The 20769-nt window shown below is 46.1% G+C and overlaps 1 protein-coding gene across 1 annotated transcript in view; it reads right to left on the bottom strand.

Moving 5' to 3' along the window:
• CACNA2D2 (calcium voltage-gated channel auxiliary subunit alpha2delta 2) overlaps positions 1-18060 on the bottom strand; it is a 208562-nt gene extending 190502 nt beyond the window's left edge. The window contains exon 1 of the mRNA XM_069028438.1: positions 17791-18060. Coding sequence (XP_068884539.1) covers positions 17791-17915 — 125 coding nt within the window. The 5' untranslated portion in view covers positions 17916-18060. The remainder of the gene's footprint in view (positions 1-17790) is intronic.
• Between the last annotated feature and the right edge of the window lie 2709 nt (positions 18061-20769).

Below are 20769 nucleotides of genomic sequence, written 5' to 3'. Positions count from 1 at the left end.
GCTTCAGGTCACCCAAGCTGTTGCAGAGATTTCTGTGCACGCCCACACTGGTGTCCAAGTCTACACCACTGCTCCAGCTGTGTAGCTTCAGAAGAAAATTATAATTGCCTGGAAAGACAGGAGACAGGCTGTCCTTGTCCCACATCCTTGTGCACACATCAGATGGCAGCCTGAGTCCTGGTCTTCTGTATAGAACCTTCTGTATAGACTCACAGAGAAGTCACCAGTACAAGCCATGTGCTGCCAGCCTGTGGCCAGCACCAGGGATGTGCCACAGCAGCTTAGCCCAAGGTCACTCTGTGCCTTGGTGGCTCTGGGTACGTGGGACAGACCCTCACAGGCTGCAGTGACACCTCCACATGGCTAACCTAGGGGTGGGCAAGGCAGTTACACAAACCACTAATGAATATTAGCCACATTGCAAGGCACCTCTCACAAAAGCGCTGGGAAAAGAGAAGCAAGAGGAAAGAAAAGTAGTTTTCTGCTTGAGGACGTTTGTTCCTTAAAAGAAGCCTTTGGAGAGTGCTTGTTTGGCTGGGAGCAGAAGAGGATGTTAGAAAAAAAATAAAACAGGGGATTTAGTCCTTTTCTTTTGCTGCCTTTCTGGCCCCAAAAATAAGAGAGAGTCACAGAAACATGAAAGCACAAGAGGAGAAACTACTTGCTAAGTGGATCTACTGCCCCAAAACTTGTTGGGTTCTACACAAAGTGTGTTCTGAACAAGTGTCTACACTTCACACAGTGTGTTCAGCCAAGAATGCTTCACCCTGATTCATACGCTTTGGTTCAGTGCCCAAATATTGCTATTTAATAAGGTTATTAATTACTGTGTTGTCTAATTTTTGCTGTGCAGGAACTTCTTATAATTGGCTTATTCCTTCAAGATGCTTAATCCTTTAACTATAATAGTGTGTGTCAGTGCACACACGTGCACGTGTGTGTGTGCAGGATATGCCCCCTCTGAGCTCTCTTACATACCTAGGCTGTAAAAACCCCACATGCGCCAATATTTACCCATCAAGGAAAAACAAGCTGCCTTTTTATTTTCCCCTGAAGATACAGCTTACAGAGAGCACCTGTTTCCTTCCAAATAACTTACTGACCGTGCTTTCAGACATTATCAAGCCTCCCACATTGTCATTTTATGACTCTGTTTTAATTTAAAGTATGTGCCCAGGTGTTTATATAAAGGAAGGGTGGGGAAAATTGCCTGCTGGACTACTCTTTTCTTAGTATTTATCAAGACATTATTCACCTCTACCATCTGGTCTTCCCTGTAATAAGAAAGCATCTTTGACATTATTACAGGGGGGAAGGAGAGGACAAATGAATATTAGAACTATATCCTAACGAAAATCTTTAAGAAACAGGACAGGGATAGTCTGTCTATATTCAGCTCTTTCACGACATTATTTTGTTCTCCTCAATTCAAACACTAACTTTCTGGGTCTGTTCTCTGTCCTGTCTTCTGCTTATCTTTACAATTTTTTGCACCAGGCTACGTCTTGCAAAAAACTGCATCCAAAAAAGAACCCCAAGTGCCAAACCCGCTGCCAGATCCATCTTGATCCCAGTTTGACACCCCAACAGTATTAAAATATAATAAAAAGGGTAACTGTGGAGTTTTCTCAACCTGCAGAATAGATTAAGCTGGGTGAGGGGAAAATAAGTCTGAGGGGAAAATTACACCCCCAAAAAAATGTGTTTCATTAACAGCTCTTGAGCACGAATATTCCTGTAGGTACCTGTGAGAAAACCACCAGTAACACCAACTTGTCACCAGTGACATTTAGGACAGCAGGAAAATTGTTCCTTAAATATGATTTCTCTCTCAAAAACCAGAAGCATTGGCCATTCAAGGTCTAACTCCACCTGAGAACAGAAGTAGCTGTTCAGTCAGTCATGGATATGCAGGATGGCAGGGATTTCAGGAACTCCTCTTCTACCATTAATTGCACTAAGACATCTTAATACGTCAACCCTCTGCATGAAGTGTTGTCTAATCTGTTCTTTAAATTCTCTGCTGAAGGTGAACCCAAGATGCCCACAGTACCTCTTCCCAGTTCAATTTTTCAGCATGTGGTGAAAAAGTTCCCTTCTTATTCACCCTAAATCTCAAGTCCCTCTTTCCACTTATCCCACCTATAGCTGGCACTGAAAAATCTTACAACAAGCTCCTAAGAACTGGAAGATCATTATTCTGTTGCATTCTTTCGAGTAGTAAAATAAATAGGCAAACTCGGCTTTTCCCAGCTTTCTCTATTTTGCACTGTTTTCTAAATATTTCACTCTTTTTGTTGCCCTGCTCTGGTTTCTCTACAGTTTGCCTACATCTCCAAAGGCTCATGCCAAAAAGTGAGGTCAGGTACTCCAGCAGAAGCCAAACCCAGTGCTGTATGAGGAAGAAGACATCACCTCTCCAGTCTTGTCCAAGAACCTGCTGAACACTGCAGAATAAATGTGTCCTTCTGCTATGACAGCAATTCGTTGACCCAAAGTGATCCACAATAACTCTCGAGATCTTTTTTGCCATGCTGCTACCCAGACGGATGTTCTTTATTCTGTATTTATACATTTCATTTCTCCCCCATAAGTGCAGTACTTTGAATTTGTTTTCACTGAATTTCATTTTGCTGATATCCAGCTCCCGTTCAATTTTTCTAGATCATTTTGAATTCTGGTAATGCCTTTCAAAGTACATCCAACTCCTCTTAGCTCAGTGTCGCCTGCAAATTTTATAAGCATATTTCCCATTCCATTGCTTAAGTTATTAATGAAACTATTGAATAAAAGCAGGTCCAGGGCAGATCCCTGCAGGACCCCACTTGAAATGCCCTCCCAGTATGACAAAGAGCCACGATAACTGTTCTTTGAGAGCTGCGTGTCCAATCAAAATATCTTGAATTTCAAACTTTACAAAAAGCTGATTTGGAGTATTTGATATGCAAAGGAGCTGGAGGCCAAAGGATAATGCAGTGAATAATTTAAAGCCTAGGAGTAGGTTTGAGGAAAATCGCAATCTGTTGGTGGGTGATTTGCCCACAGACAGAGGAAGAAGCCACTGAATGTGTGAGCTGGTCCATTTGCCCAGCAGTGCTGTAAAAGGCCCCACGGAGGCACCGATTTCTTCTGACCAAACATGTGCACTACCTCTCATTGATACAGCAATGAAAAGAACAAACGGCAAAGCAAGCACAGCAAATACCTTCTGCAGACCACAGGGCAGAGGAGAGCCCTTGGCCAAAAGGCCCTTCCAGCACTGAACCCAATGCCCAACTCCTTGAATGTAACACAAACCAAGATAAGACAAAGGCAATTGGCTATCAGCACTGGAGCAACACCGGTGATAGCAGCAGTATCCCACCCAAAACAATTACCTGTATTTTTCAGAGCCCAAGCTAACATAATGCCTCAGCCTCCCTGCTTTCTTGAAAACTCTGCTCCCAGTTTACATCTGGAAACTCTGTTTCCATGGCACACTCCCTGATGCGCACCAGGAGCAAGAGAAGCCCATGGTTTCTTTGCACCATCTTTGCACTCTCGTCGCGCAGGATTAGAACTGGGCTCCTTATCTCAAAGCCTGTCACAAATCTAGACTTGAAACACAATGAATTAATAAATAAGTGAATAGGTGTCAGTTTTATGGAGCACACTACCTGCATAAATTTCACCCAATGCTGCCACTTGTCATTTTCAGCACCCCTTGAGACCCCAATGGCTGATAACTCTTGCACGTCACTTTGCAACCCATTATACAGATGAAGTTTTATGATAAAACCTCCCTCCTCACTGACTCCTTCTCTTTTACACATGCAATCTGAGTGGAGGCTGAAGAGATCCCATCCCCCACGGCAAAGATAAGGTTACGGAGGGTAGGTCTTAGTAAGGATTTTGCAAGCTGCATGAATTATTAAACTCCTTTATGATATAATGACAGACATATCAGGTTATTTGTTTATTCTGTGTATAATTCATGACTCTCTTGGGAGCTCAACAGAAGTAAGATCGCTTGTTGCATCTTCTTGTTCATTCCAGTAAATCCTCATCACCAGATGGAAGGCTGAACCACCCCAGAAGACAAAACAGCCACAACTTGCAGGACCTGTACTTGGGGTTGGAGGTGGGAGAGTTTTTTACACAGCCTGGAGAAACAGTGAAGCTGTCATTTGAGTACGTGAGGCTGGGTGCCTGAAAGATGACAGTCTGGGCAGTGTTTCTGTATCATGCCACCAGAACACTGTCCACTAAAGCAAATGCAAACAACTTCATGATTACATGCTATGAGTTGCCGTGTGCTCCTCTGTCACTGCTGAGCAACAATAGGATCATCCAAGCTGATGTAGGCTTTTATAAGAGTTCAGGATAATTCACAACCACCATCTCCTGACTACTCAAATAGTGTGATACTGGACAAAGCAAAACAGTTTCCCTTGTGTGGGTCATTTATGTAGAGTCTGGTCAAGATATGGGACAAAGCATGATAAAGAAGTGCCACATCTTGATGGCCGGAACTGAGTTTTGAATACGTACGCTGTAGTCATCTCTCATTTCCTAAGCATGCTGCTCAAAGGGTGAGGGAGACGTGATGCTGCAGCAGGAAAACAGGAAATAAAGGATTGACTGGACCCCCTGGCAAGAAAGAGCTTCCCAACGTGCTCTTGTTCACACAAGACTTTCCACCCTGTGACACTCCTACTGCCAGGAAGAGTCACGCTACCATGAGGAGTTGTGGCAAAACACAAAGGTGGCCAAACTGCAAACAGCACAATGTAAACTCTTACTGGCCACTTAACACCAGGGAACTGCTTTCAGCATCCACCCTGCCCATGGCACATTTCAGCTGATCAGAAACAAATTCAGCACAAATGATTGATCTGATCTTTTAAAGACAAGCCAGGAGTTTGGTAGAGGACTACTGACTAGTCAGAACTCTGCTGAATTTGTGTCGACAGCTTCTCTCCTTACCAAGGAAAGATATCATTAAGCTCTGCCACAAAGACCTCCTGCTACAAGACGCTATTTAGGGGCATCTATTGTCATTGCTTCAGCTTCAAACCATGTCAGTCCAAGTCTCCTGGGGTTTCTGGAGTAGCCTCTCACAGCACCATATGCAACATTCCGCAGGGGTTTCTGGGCATCACTGTCACTAGATGTCTATCTAGTTAAACCCCCCACCTTAAACAATCGCTCTCCACACCATCCCCCTACCTGAGAGTTCCTGGCTCCTAAGAGAGCATTGTAATCATTGTTATTATAAAGCACTTAGCGATGCTCACTTATTGCATCTCTCACCAGCCAAACACCCAGAACCCTGTTATTTCAAATGCAGTTGCCTTCATTTGCAGAAGCTCTTCATTGTATTAGTCCCTTTCAGCAATGAAAGAAAAAAGGGGTGGGGGTGGAGAGCATTAAAAAAATAAATAGCAGTTTACTGCATTTTATGCCATTACCTCACTACTTTGTGATACACATCTAAAAGCTGTTTGTAAGACCTCTCCTGCTGTAAGGTGGCATCCAGACAAGTGCTGAAGCAGAGTGGAAGCATGAAGCCCAGTTCAGCTTTGTCCCAGTACTGCTGCATCACCCAGAGCATAGCAGCAGGGATGAAGCTGCCAGCTTTCACAGGTCACCTCCTCTCTCCTCCTCCCCATCCAACTGGGACAAGACTGCTCCTTCCTCAGGGAAGCATATACATATCACTGTTCCCCTGAAAAGGACAAGTCTGTATAAATGGAGGTGCCTGAACCACACTGGGAATACTCAGAAGGTGCAGCATTTGGTGTACATAGAAAGGATGCTGATCTATCAGGCTCAGTTTCCCCATCTCCCACAATAGCCAGCTTTTCACACTGGAAAGAATTCACCTCCTGTCCTGGAGGACCCCATGAAAGGAGAATCAACAGAAAACTATCAATCTTCCTAATATATCCAACAAAAATATTTTCCATCTTTTTCAGGAGGGGAGAATGGAGCTACAAAGGCAAAGTAATAGTCTGAAACCCAGACAGACTTTTGGGAGCAGAGTCAAAACTTCAATTCAACCTCCTGATGCTAACTTTGATGTTTGCCCTTGGAAGACAGCACTGGAACACCAAAGCCAGAAATTTGCACACTAATGGGCACCCCAGAGCAGGTTTGCTCCCAGCCCTCACACGCAATATGCTCACATCTAACTGGAACTGAGGATTACACGATAATTCTCTTTTCGGCTTTTCTACATGAGTATTGACATTAAACCCAAAAACTCCTGCCATCCCAGCACCCTATGAATAGAATGTCTTGGACTCTTTCCTGTGTGAGAGAAAATCCCAGTCTCTAATGTGGTCATTTCAATGGGGCCTGTGACATCACCAGCCCCTTTCTGTTCAGAATAATGACTTCTTCCACACACCAAGAGATTTGAAATTACCTGTGAAATATATTTCCCTAGGCACTGGCTCAAGAAGCATGTAAATTACCCATCTTAATGGCCTCCAGAATTTCTCTCCAAGACACACATAGAGAGCAGGAAATGTTCAGATGGTATCTCAGGTACTGTCCAAGGGGTTAAATGTCCAAGGGATGGTCAGGAGCTATTGCCCTACAGCTTGCCCAGTAACTGGTTCCACTGGTGAGTGTTTGCCACAAGGAGGCAATGAGCGCAAGATCCAATTCTAAATGAGTGCATCATCAGCACAAAAATGCAATTTTAAAGAGAGCATTTCTTGGGAAAGGTGCCTAACCGTAATTTACATGGCACAAAGAGCCAACATACAGCTTATGCAGCAGAGGGCACCCATTTAATTTGGAGAAGTCCAGTGCTGAGCACTCGGCAGCAAGGCCTCTTGCCCTCTGACTGCACAGAGAACAGCAATGCCCAAGCTTTGATGTTCAGGCATTTGCCAGAGAACAGTGTCCTTCAGAGAAGCTTTTCATCCACAAGGACAGTTCCCACCCACCCAACACCAAAGGGACAGACACTTTCCCTGGAGTCCAAATCCTCCTTCCCCTGTTTTCTGTTCCTGTAGCTGAATCTGATGTCTTGTTAGTACATAATAGAAGAAACATTTATCCCAAAACTGAGAGCATGGATTCATTCAGAGGAACAGAGGAGGAATTCTGTGATCTGGTTGCATTTCCTGCTCCACCTTACTCCAGACTTACTGGAGTCTCTGAAGCCTTAGTTTCAGCAGCAAAACGAGCAATGGGAAAATGCAAGTGCTATTACAAAGTGCAGGCACAAAACCACAACAAGGAGTGGAAGAGGGCAGGACAAGATGCTCACAGTGCAATGGTGAGGGGTTGGGAGGGGGGACAATCCCAAGGGCATCATGAAAGAATTATCTACCTCCCCAGGGAACAAGCCTGAGGCACACACGCTCTGTTCCTGATGCTTGCCAAGAATGACAGGTTGGTCACCTTTTAACACATAGTGGACAGAAAGTAGGCCAGAAGGTCAACTGGGGATAAGAAAACACCTGGAAGATAGGCCTGGCAATTGAAAAATGGGCCACATTCCTCAGTGTAAACCTCCTCAGAGCAAAGGTGTAAGACGAGGTCTTTGCTGAGACTCTTTTAAAGTGAGAACCTGCCCTCAATTCTCAGCCACAACCATCTTGCTAACCCACATACTGCCAGAAGCTGTGGTATCACAGCAAGATTAACACAGAAGCAATTTTAACAAACAGCAATTTCCAAGCTAATTTCCTCACTCACAAGCATGCCACTGAGGGCTAAAGTCCGTCTGGACCTCTCACAGCTATCTGTGCTCAGGATTAACTATACATCACTGCCAGTAATGCAAGCACTCTGCTACTCAGAAACTATTAGAAGATAAATATTAAACCTCAATATCATAGCAGTAGAAAAAAAATGAGAAGGAGAAGTGTCATTGTAATAAATACTGTAACCAAGCCAAATGAGGAAGCAAGGTTAGTTTCATGTGGAAAATTAGACACAAAAAATACAATATACTTGGAATAGTCCTCACTTTGGTCATGGGATCTGGACTTTTGTGCAGTGAACCTCACAAACCTCAGAGCAGCTCAACAAACTGCAGTTCAGTACTGCAGGCTGGCAGTTGCAGGATGAAACAGGGCTCTGGCCACCAATTCCACCCAGCCCTGAAGCACCAGGCCTTGCACATGAATCCTTCATCTAACTTAGATTGTTAGGTAGAGAAACTACAGGTCCACACATTACTTGTGGCCCCAACACAGGCCTCAGGTAATGCATCTGGAGCATCTCACCTGCAGCTCAAGCAGGTCCCATTTCACCACACTACAATCATTCTGATATTCCTCCATAAGGACAGGTACATTTACTACATCTTTCCTTCCTGCAGCTGTTTGGTGTTCTCTGAAAGCAACTTCACATACAAGAACCCTCATGTTATCCACTGAGATCTGAAAACAACAGGAATGGTACAAACACAGAAATAAGTAGATTTAACTAAGAATGAAAGTCAAATATTATGCAAGCTACCATAAAAACACTGTATCTTTTTTTCTGGCAACCTGCTCTTCCACCAGCCAGCTGTGGCTCCAGAGGACAGGATGGGGTCTGGCAGCCACTCCCCACTGAGAAGGTAGCTGGCCATGCACTCAGCTGCCTGAGTCCCCAAATAAGTGACATTTATTAAGAGGCCCTTATAAAATAAAAAAGGCAAGGCTGCTTTCAGCACACATAATCACATTCATAAACTGCACAAACCAGCAGTGCTTTCAGCACAAGGATTCACTTGGAGTGGTGTCAAGAGAGGAAGGGCAGAAAAAGAAGTTTCCCACGCAGCAGTGTTGCCACAGGCAGTGCTCCATGCAGAGCACCAGCCTTGGGGATGCATCCTCACCTCTGGCTTGGTAACACTGGGCCTGCTCCAGCAAACATGGCCTCAATGAGGCTGGCACAACAGGGCTGCTAGAGGGGAAGAGGTAAGAGCTCAGCAGTGACAGTGCTGAAGTGAGACTTCATGCCAAAATGTGGCTGTCAGAGCCTTTCCATACCCAGCTGCTCCATCCTCATATCTGGGCAGGGAACACAGGGAAGCAGGGGGAAAGTGAGGGTGTAAATTCACCTGTGGAAGGAGCCACTTCACATGAAAAAGAGCCCCAAGCACCTAGCAGACAGCTGAGGTGAGACAGAGCTGGTTAGATTTTTCTCTACAGTAAAGACTAGATCAAAACAAATAAACATAGCAAGGAGCAAGTGACACAGAAGGGTTCAATTTAGCCTTAGGGTGATGGGTAAAGGGGCAGTATTGATGTCAGAAATGCCAACACAACATTTTTGCTGCTGGGTCAAACAGGCGGGCAGGTGCGAAATGGGGTTATTTAGAAACTGAGACCAGACAGTAGATGTGTTAGCTGCATTTCTTTTGTCCACCTCACAATAAAAATCCCACCAGAAACAACCACAATCACCACCATATTTAAAAGTTAAGAGACAAAAGCCTGAAAGTTATCCCTGGCATAATCCCACAGCATCATTACATCAGGGGTGAATTTGTCCCAGCATCTTGAAAATTTTCTTGACAATTCTCAGCTTTTAAACCTACATAGCACACAAGACTTGACATCAGCAAATTTTTCTGTATTGTATCAAGCCTAACATCAGGAATGGCTCATTCAGAAACCAAACAGCACTGAGCCAAGGGGCGGGCATGAAAGCATCCCTGTGCACAGAGAGGGTCCCTTTTGGTCTATGCTCTTGGAAGGGCTGTTATCTGTAGGAGGCCAAATAATGTCATCTGTTTGGTCACTGATCAACAATTATTAAGACTTCCCAGCCAACAAAAACAGAATAAATAAAAAATAAGAGCTGCATGAAGAGAAAAATATTGATTTTTTTTTCATACTCATGTAATCTACCCTCCTTCCCAGAGCAGGCAGGGGAGGAGGGGAAAGCAGAGGAGTGCCCACGAAGCTTTGGCGCATGCCTAGCTCACTGTCCTGAAACCCTTTTCAGCCTGCAGGCCTTGAATAATTAAATGCTTTTTCTTCCACCCTTTTCTTCCCCTGGTGTGCATGACAGTGCTGCAGAAGGTTACCTGGGCAAGGGGCATCCCTCTCCCTGCAGAGGTACTGGAAGCACGTGAGCCCACACAGTACTTCCCACACACACTGATCCCAAGAATGTGACACTACAGTGAACGCTTAGCAGAGACCTCTAATTTACAAGACTACCTCAGACATGAGGAAATGGCACTTTGGCTCCTCCTGGGTCTACTGAGTTCGTTATGGAGCAATAAAAAGACGTTCAACCACTCACAGTCCAGAATCTGACTCAATCTTCAACACCTGATGAAGTTGAACATTAGGTGCTTCGCTTGGCTTAAGTCTGTCTCTATTTTGGTGTTCACGTTACAGCTGCCAAAAATCTGCCTGTAAAACCCACTATACGTTAGAAATGCAAACAAGGCACTGCATTCATGACCCTCCCTGTTCCATACTGTACAAAAAGTGTTTATGAACCACAATAGAGAGATACTATTACATGAAAATTAATAGATGTGAGAATTCAAATACAAGAATACCTCTGGTTCAACAGAAATTACATCACTGAGAGCTTTATATATTTCTGAAGGGTAAGTAGCTTATACAAGGTTAGCTCTGAAAATTATTTAGATATATGCCCCTTGTTTTGCTTTCCTGTTTGGGAGAATGAATGTGAATTCAGACTTTAGATATGGGATTCTTCTTCTCGACTGCAGAATATTAAGTGCCCACTGGAGAAGAAACAAAGTCTGACAGCAAACTGGCAGCTTGTGACAAAAGTTTCACGACCCAGCTCTGTTATGAGTTGAGAGGCATTGGTATTTAAAAGGAGAATCATATCCTCATTTGTCACTTCAATGGAGATGAATACAACACTTTTGACCGTTTAAGGGCTAACTTTGTGCTTGCAAGGCCAAGAGGCTTGGAAGCCCAAAGGCACGGGGCAGGCCTCTGTTTACCAACAGAGCAGGTGCACAGCGGCAGCCACACCGTGAACCTGCGCTGCGCCTGCTGCAGCACTGACTTTTAGCACTGAAATGGTGTTGCAGCAGGGATTGAAGCAAGCCCACACACTTAATGCTCCTGTGGACACACATGTTCCAGGTTATCCTGAGCAAACCTGTCTGGTCCACAGCCACGTGGTTCTGCACACTTCCAAGCCTCTCAGTTGCTGAATGCCACACAGAAAAGCCTGGCCAGCTCTGGCTTGAGCCTTCTTTTACCGGAACTTGAATAAGAAAATCTCACCAAAAGGAGTATGTACTTTAACCAAACTACCCCTGCAAATACCATTTCTACAGATGGGAAGCAGCCAGTATTTTGGTCATGAGATTTTCACCCTTCTCTGTCCTTGTGTCTGTACTCCCCATCCTTTCCACCCCCCACCCTCCCCTGAAGCATAGGCTGCTTTCTAACACTACGCAGATTTTTGCTCCAATGCACAGCATGATCTAACTAATTCGCACTTCATTGCTCTGCACACCTCATCATTTGCACATGAAAACAGCAGTCTCTCTCTATCCCTCCACTTGCTGCCTATTTCTTCCTCCTCCTCCATCCCCCACCTCCTGTACCTCCTCAGAACAACTCCACTACGGAAGCTGCAGTGAAGAGGCTCACGTTACCAGGACTCCATTGCTTTTACAAAATTTACTAGTGTGCTGTGAAACCTCATAAATAATTCAAGATAGACACCCTTTGTCAGGTAAATTAACGTGCCTTTTATAATGCATCACTCCGGGTTTTCTATCACAGTGATACTCACTTTAGGCACAACCCATATTGATTCAGGAATTCCCCAGGTGTCACTGTGGGAAAGGGTAGAACAGTTTTCACACCAGCAGAAGCCAAGGAAACCCCAAGTCTACCCAGGGCTTCAGGGGGCTCATAACAGAAACCCACTGGTGCAGAAGTAGCTCCAGCCTAGTCCATGGAAAGCACAGCTCCATCGCCACTGTTCAAGGACAATGAAAGAAGGAACAAGGTCGAGGGAGGCAAGAGACATTCTTATTATAGATCTCCTTTTCATTGCAAGAACTTCAGGGATTTTTGACATACACCAGAGCTAAAAATCATGTCGCATCCCGTGCTTCTTGCATTTAACTACTCTCTATCAGTGGTGTCGCTGCACAAAGAGATGGGCAAACTCAAGTGCTGTTTTGACAACTGTGCCCAAGGCTTTACCATCATTATTGACCTAGATGGTTTATATGGCATTTAGCACCCAATCTGATTGCTGTCAGCAATTATCTCCTCTGGAGTTCTCAGTCCCAACTAGACGTGCGGGAGGAGAATTCATCGTGGTTCTCCTGAAAGGCAGTCTCACGTAGCCTTGGGAGAAGCTGTGCTGTAAAACAGCTCCTGCACCGTCCCCCACCAGACTGAGAAGCGGATTCCGAGGAGGTGGCACGGTAGCCTGATCACAAGCAAGGATAACGACCTTGCGATGAGTTAATGAATAGATACAGAAACCACAGACCGTGCACCCTTTGTCTGGCCCGACTGCGTTCAGATCTTTGTGTGTCTCGCCCTGCAGCCCTTTCACCCGTCAAAAGCTCATCTGGTTAAATATCCCGATCACTCACGCATCAGTCAATGCGAGAAACACTTCGCTTTACAGAGGAAGAATGAAACCTTTGGTCTGCATAAACACCTTTTATTTCTCATTATATTTATGACCAAAAGATAATGGCTGAGACAGAATTGAAAGGGCTGTAGGAAAACGGTCAAAGTTATGAAGAAAATCTACATGCCTTCTCCAAAAGATCAAATAATTCATCCTAAAGAAAACTATGCCAATAGCTTGTTGACAGAAACTGACTCTCCAGTAACAACAATTTGTACAACCCCATTCCCCATGCAACCCAGCAACAATAAACCCGAGGATGAAGGCTAGATTACAGGAACTGCTCTAAAACAACAAACTACTACCAAGACCCCAGAGAGGAAAAATAATTTTGCTAACAAAACACATTTTGCTTTCAAGAGGCTCCTAGAAAAGTAAATATCGAAGCGTTCAGATACCGTCCTTTCTTACTGAATATTTCACTCAAGTATGTTGCTTGCTAATGACTTTTGCTTTTATTTCATCCCACTTGAGTATTTCATTGGCTGAAAAAAGCATTGTCTGACTCGTACAGCGTGTGCACGTGTACAGTGTTGCAGAGTGCAGATGCCCCAGCACGAAAGCCCTCGAGAGCCGTTCTGATGGCTTTTGAAGCCAAACACCAGGAAGCTCGTTCAAGGATAAACGTTCAGGTTTCCATTCAGACTCTCTGTAACCACCTTCAGCTTTTCAGGGGGCACACACAAAGCTTCTTTACAACAAAGCTGCTGAACTCTGCCTGTCAAACACCAAGCAGGAGCCCATTTCTACCCTCAGGTCTGTGTGCAGGAGCCTTATTGATTTCAGTGGGAACCCACACACTTTCTCAAGAGAATTTCAATTAACAATTTCTCAATGTATACAGTTGAAAAACTCAAAACTCCTGAAACCACAATCTTGAAGGGGACGAGTGCAGGCAGGTTACAGTGTTGAGGTGTCACAGGCAAAAAAGCAGTAATGCTCTGCTCTTTCCCCATGTGAGAACTGAGCAGGAAGCATTCAGGAATGCTTACAGGAATGGATAAATTAGTTTTTAAATGGAGAAATTTGTTTTTAAATAGCAAGAAATATTGCAAATGGCTTTTTAAAAACATTTGTTCCTCTTTGTGAGGCTCTTCTTTTACCTCTGGAAAGTTCAGGGTGCCTCTGCATGCCTCAAAGAGGTTTCTGCCACCAAGCACAGCCTGCATAGAGCTGTTGCAGGGACACTGGGTACAAATTGTCGCAGAGGCTCCTCAGCCCTCACAGGGACAGAGGGGCATTATCTGTCAGTCACTCATCGTGGTAGATTGCCCTCCCAGGGAACTCTCTCTGCTCAGCAGAGCACAGAAGACAAGCAGGGCCATCTCCCAACTTCTCTGCTCCCTTCCAGACGAGTTCCAATGCCAAGCATCAAAACCATAATTGGAAGAGATTGCCTGACTGCACAGCAGGTGGGCAGTAGAACAAGACAAGGAGCTTCCTCTACATGGCATCCTGCAAACCCTAAAGCCTCCAGTCCTAATAGAGTTATTTGCTTCAAACCTTCCTAGCCCAGATGTGCCATCACTACCAGCATCATTAACCTCATTTGGGGTGAAATGACAAGTACAAATCAAAAGCTGCTACAAAGAAGCAACTAATTTGGAAGTGGCAGCCTCAGGCCCACCTTCCAGTGGTGACGGGAAGCTATAATGCCTTATTGCTCTGAGCAGGAGTCTTCACTGCTCACTATCTTACAGGAACAGGGGTAACATCTCCAGCTTGCTGCCCAAAACAACTGTCTACATCTGACAAGTGCTAAACCTGTTGGAAAAGCAGGACTGGATCCTGGACCCCATGCTGGCACTTTCCCCTGCAGACATCCCTTCCTCCTGTGCTGCCTGGTCAGAGATGCCCTGCAGAGCAGCCACGAAGCCAAGCAGACACACAGCAATTCTGCACACACCTGCTTCCTCACAAGAAGCAAATGGCTCACCACCCTCTAGCAGATGGCAATTTTCTTTCAAGTCCAAGTGACAAAAAGCCTTGCTGGAAAGTAAGGAGGGGGTTTGTTCTGCTCCCCAGTGGCAGCACTGGCAGCCACATTCCCCAGCACTCACGTGCACAATCTCCACTAATGCGAGGCAGTGGCGATACAGGTACAGGACTCCCCTGACTGACCAGGCTTTCAATCATTTCATATCAAACAGCTCAGAAATTCAAGCAGAGGTTGTTACCATGCTGCCACAGGAATCCCTCTGTGTGCCATTTAAAAGAAAAATTAACTGCAATCAACAACCTTCCTTTCCACAGCCATTAATCCCGTTGCCCACATAGATGCACACTATTGTACATTATGATTGCTAAAAGGAGCCTTGTTAGTCAGTGGCCATCACCTAACATGCCCGCGCCCCAATGGGCTTGTTCCAATCGGGGATTTTGCTTTTTAAATCTCAATGAGAAATTCCCCTTTGGACAACTGGCTGAGCCGAGCTTTCCTTAGCTCAGCATAAGATGATTAAAACCATGCTACCCGGGAAGAGAGAGATAATGTAGAACACCAGCGATTTATCAGGGACAGAACCAAGAATCAACACACTGACAATAATTAATACAATTGTAACCAAAATTAAAAAACAAAAATGTTCTTTGTTTTCTTCCTTCCCTCCCCCCTTAGGCAAAATATCCTAATCATTCAGTCTGCTGCCTGCCAGAATGAAACACTTCTGGGGCTGCTTAAAAAAGCAGCCTCATTTTTGAGAGTCCTGTAGTAAAAGATGACTTCAGTGATTGTTACAGAGAAGACCTCCTAAGACAAACACATTTCTAATCAATGCTCTGAATCATTCACAAGGGTGCATTGTCTAAAGTAGGAGAAAATTAGCTGGTAATGGGAAGAATTCAGCAGCACATCTCATCAGCTCAACTCGGCTCCCCATCGGTAAATCTGCCTAAAAAATTTAACTTCTATCCAGCCTCTTTAAAAACAAGAAGGGTGCAAACAGATAACTACTCGGGGGGAACAGACAATTACAGGGGATCGTTCAAGCCTTGGTACCAGTTACCACTGCAATCTTTACTCCCATTAAGTATTTCCTTCCCAAGAAACAATCACAACAGCCCTAGGGCAGACCTCACCAGCATTAACCTACTGCCCAGCAATTGTGCATCATCATCAAATATCCATCCATGACTCCTCTCCTCTGCGTTCACAAAACAGGTCATGAGGGGAACTAAACAAGCAAGAAGATATCAGGTCAGGTTGAGGTCTTGTGTCCCCTTCTGTGTCTCTTCTCCAGAAGCAGCCAGACGGCATTGATTCCCATCAGAGGCATACACAGAATTAGTGGCCTTTTCAGGACCATTCCTCTATATTTGCAAGAAATTATGGATCTTTACCAGTGGCTTCAGTTTTTGCTCATCTTGCCTCACTCAGTGCAGGATTAGGCCCACTCTGATAAGACCTCTGATAAGAGAGCACAGAGCTAACAAAATCTATTCCAGCAAACCCTACCAAATTAATTGGAATAAAACTGCTTTGGTTAAAAAACTGGCATGGTTTATTAGAATAACATAGAAGCCTTTTTATGTTTCTCTTGGTAGAAGAACCTTCTTACAAAACTTTCTGCAGCTAGAAAGAAAACACAGCTTTGACTCATAAACTGGTACCCAAAATAAATTTATTCTACAAATTGATACTGTGTTCTGAACTTAAGAAGAGAATGCAACAACTTGCAATCCATGAAAAGCGGCTGAAATATCAAACAGCCCACAAACTTTAGCTGTGCTTCACCCGTACAGAATCCCCTTTGCCTCTTTAGGCGTTCTCACGAAAGCAGAGATTGTTCATGGGAGAGCAAGGCTGGATCAGGCCATAAGGCTGTGGGGTACTTGGACGAGAACTGGCACGTTCCCTTTCCTCTCTTCCCCCTGTAGGTAGACATTTCTCAGGGTCTTATTCTGAAGAATTTCTGTATTCACGTGACAGCGAGAAAAGGGAGTCCATCAAGCTCCCAAAGGTCAAATATATTTAAAAATATTAATACATGCCCCAAAAGAATCCAGAAAGAATCTGTCTAAATGGGAAGGATTTCGGAATAAACGACCATGCCTCTGGTGAAGGCAGATATTAACACAGTAAGCTACAGCTCTCCCAAATAAACAACACTGTTTCTTCTGCCAATAAGCCTTCTTTTCAGAAGGCCTGACTACATGCTTGCAAAAATGTACTTCGAGATCAAAGACACTAATCTAAAAGGCTTTCAAAAATACTTTCTATGACATATATATATATATATATATGAAATGTATTTCTATTCTTAAGCAAATCACAAATGACAAGACAAATGTGACATAAAGCGGTTCACATCCACTGGGGCAGCACGAAGTTAAGGGCAACACTGCTATTATTAACTCTATGTCATTGAAATCTTTCCTCCACCTTCAGAAACACAGAGTGTAAGGACACAGTGTCAGCCTTTACTTTGAATCGTCTGGATTTTTTTCAGTTTTGTGTCAACAAACCTCAGCAATTCATAACGGAGATGACAGCCTCTTAAAATACATCTCAGCAAGGTTTCCCACGGATGTGTGGAGAGGGACAGGCTTAAGGGTTATCACGATAGGCAAGAGAGCCATCCCTGTTAGCAAATATTCCCAAACATTAACTTCTAAAGCAATTCCTTCTTCAAAAAATCTATTTATATCCTTCCTGCAGCGACTCTCCAGTCCCCCACCCCCTCACCCAAACGATCTGCTTTCCGACTCTCTTTCAGTAGATTACAGTCGGTCCAGAGGGAGGGAAAGGAAGAACCGCCAGGTCGGATAGCCTGTGGAACTATCCAGCTATTAATAGTTTATCCTCAAACTCCGGTGGGCACGGCCGGTTGTGGGTACCATATTGTGTGCTTGAAACGAGGATTGGGGGGGTTGGAAAATAAGTCCTTTTTGGTCTTTCCCCCCTCTCGCCACATTAAGGCTCCGACAGCCGCCCTGCGGACCGGCACCCGCCGGGGAAGTTTGTGCTTTCCAGCAACTTTGGGTCCGTTCCTCGCCCCGCCGCTCCGGCGGGGAACGGGCGGAGACCCCCGCGCCCGCCCGCATCCAGCGCGGCGCCGGCCGCCGGCACCGGCAGCGCCCGCCGCGGCCCCGCCGCCGCCGCTCCCCCGCAGGCCCCGGGGCGGCCCCGCGATGCGCCACCGCGCCGGGCCGAGCCGCGGGGCGGGGGGTCCCGGCCGGGGCGGCGGCACTTACGTGTGCTGCTGGGGGAAGCTGTAGCCGTGGGCGGCGGGGGCGGCGAGGAGCAGCAGCAGGGCCAGGTGGCCGCAGAGGGCCGGGGCGACGGGCGCCGCGCTGCCGGTCGGAGCCGCCATCGCCATGTTTCCATTAACGGCGCGGCGGGGAAGGGGCAGAGGCGGCCCCGCGGGGCGGCTCCCCCCGCCGCCACTCGTGCGACGAGCGCGGCAGTCCTCGGCAGGGGGGCAGCGCCGCGCCGGCTGCGGGCACCGACCGGCGGCTGCTCGGCCGTCGCCTCTCCGCGGCAGCCGGCACTGAGCGCCCGCCGAGCGCTACTTTCCCTCAAATAGGCGGCCCGGCCCGGCCCAGCCTCCTCCCCGCCCGCTCCCTCCCTCTCTCCGGCCCCCCGCGCCGCCCCGGCCCCCGCCGCCCCGCCGCCGCAGCGCATGCGCCCGGCTCCGCGCCCCCCCGCCGGTCCCGCCGCCCCCGACTCCGCACCGGGCTGGGGAGCCCCGGCCGCGCCATCCCGCCCCGGCCCGCGCCCCGCGCCCCGCCCGGGCTCTGCGCACCCACCCCCGCCCCTTTGCCCCCGCCCCGGGCACTGCCCCGCCGGTGGGTCCCCCCGCCCCGAGCAACGAGGGACCTCGCGGCTCCTTCCCATCCTCCGCACGGGTCTGTCACTGCCATTCCTGCCCGGGTACCGCGTTCCCCTTCGGGGCCACCTCCTGGAGGCACGGCAACGTATGGGAATCTCCAGTTATGTTTAATATAATAATAATAGCAGCTATAATTTTTTTTTTAAGCACACTATGATTTGGGGAACGTTCCTGAGCGCGACAGGAGGGCAGACTACAAATTCAAAATAACGGAATTAATAACTACAGCCCCCAAACTGGCAGGGTTTCTGAGCCAGACTTTTGAAGGCCTGGATTTTGAAACGCTGTCTTCTGGATAGCTGCAGCATAATTTCATCTTCCCTAAACTCAAACCCAAGCTGTTCGGCTTCACAGGAACTGACCACTCGCAAGGCAGGGACAGCTGGCAGAGGCAGGAACACTGTTCACATGCTCTCCTCCCCAGATAGCCTAAATCTGGACAATCAAGGGCTAGGCAATGTGTAAGTGGCACCACCTTGTCCTCTTTAACTTCAAAAAAGGTGTTATATTGCCAAGGTTGTCGGATCTGGCCAGATCTCTGAAGGAAGAGCCCCACAAATTAGGCATCAGCACTTTAAAGATGCAAAGGCTTCTTGGTCCTGCCCACAGTAGCAGCACAGCAGTGGCAGGACAGGAGCTCCAGGCAGTTCGGATTCCAGCACACAGGTTTAAAAGCCTTCCAGTTTGGGAAGAGGGAAGGATTTCGATAGGGAGAGGCTGCTTCTCTGAAATGCTACATGCCCTCCTGTTTAGGAGGGGTTTTCTCCTGCTAATGGATGGAACTGCCTCCACCCTGTTTCTGCTGTGTAAAGGAAACGTTTTGGAGTAACAGAGATCCAGACTCAGACTGCCCAGGAGCACTGAGACTGCCATCTAAACTCATGTGGTTACATCCAGGCACATCATGAGTTTGAGAGGAGCAGTGATAGAACATTCAGGATTTGATGCACTGACTCCAGCTCAAGCTGATTCACAGAAACAATTCTTTTTGCAAAGAGGTAGAAAAACACTATCATTTTCCCAACTCATATTGGAACTCAGCAGTTAAACCCACTCCTGAATCCAGAAAACAGGACTTGCAAAAACATCAGACCCTGACCTGATATGTTCAACATAGAAATTAATATGTGCAGTAATTTAATACTTCCATAAATTATTAAGAAATACTTCAGTATTCCCTCTCTAGCTTCTGTACCACGTGCAGACCAGAACTATGCTTTGCACACTCTTCAGGACATGGTCTGGTTTTGCATCCTGTATTTCAACAGCAACTGCCACACAGTTTAATCCAGGTTTGTATGGGCTATTACAGTCAAAATCACAGTTAGTGACCTGTCATCCAGAAGTTTCCAATTTGCAACCTCCAAGTGTGTTTCAGCAGTGGTAAGTGGATAATCTCTAGTGTATACATGGGAATCAGAGCGACAATAGGATAAACAGCTTGTCCTTTGCTGGCAGAGTCAGCAGCAGATAGTAAACACTCTGCATTATGTGAATTTGGCTTTCCAAACTCTTGAAAGACAAATTCTCTTCTCTGTTACATCCCTTTCTTTCCCAGAGGACCTGGGTTACATCTGTTTAACAGATACAATTTAACTCAAGAATGAGCCCACAGGGTCCTGATTTTTGGTTCCCGTTCCAACAAGATAGCCAGGGTCTAGGAGGCAACATTGCCATTGCCAGATATTCTTTATAATATGGGATTTTTCTGCATTATGCAATCTGATCCTCTGTCCTGTAAGAAAAGCTCAGGGACACAACTGTGTATTGCCACGGCTATCAAGTGCTTTTCCAAATGCCTGGCATCCAGCAGCTGGCTGCTCCACAATTGCAAATGCATGGCATGTATGCAGCAGCCCCAGCGCTGGGTGCTCCAGCCTGTTGTGCTTGAGCCGTGTGTGTGAACACAGCAACTGCCCATCGCAGGCACAGCGACCAAACACATTCGGAATGGCGGGAGTGATTTATTTTCTTGAGATGTGGCTCTCCAAAATGCTTACAATTGTTTTGGTTTGATACCAGTAACAAAACTCACAATTGTTTTGTTTGATACCAATAACCTTCAGAGCAAAATTTGATCTTGTGGTCTTACAGTAGGAGCAGATCTCTAGATGTCAAGCAATTACTTTCAAATGTGGCTGCTTGGGTTTGTTAACAGTAAAGCCTTGCCTGCTATGTCCTTGTTTTTAAAGAACAATCCTGTACTGCTGAAATGGATGTTTTGGTTTAGTTTTATGAAGTTGTTTTGTTTTGCTATTTCAAATGTTTCTGACTGTGTAGTACTTGTTGCTGCAATCTCTGCAGTCCATACATGGATAGGTTGGCTAGTAGCAAGCTGGTT

The sequence above is a fragment of the Aphelocoma coerulescens genome, chromosome 12 (genome assembly GCF_041296385.1).
Source record: "Aphelocoma coerulescens isolate FSJ_1873_10779 chromosome 12, UR_Acoe_1.0, whole genome shotgun sequence".
NCBI classification, from domain to species: Eukaryota; Metazoa; Chordata; class Aves; order Passeriformes; family Corvidae; genus Aphelocoma; species Aphelocoma coerulescens.
Note: the sequence above shows the minus strand (reverse complement) of the source record. Positions and strands in the feature narration are given on the sequence as shown.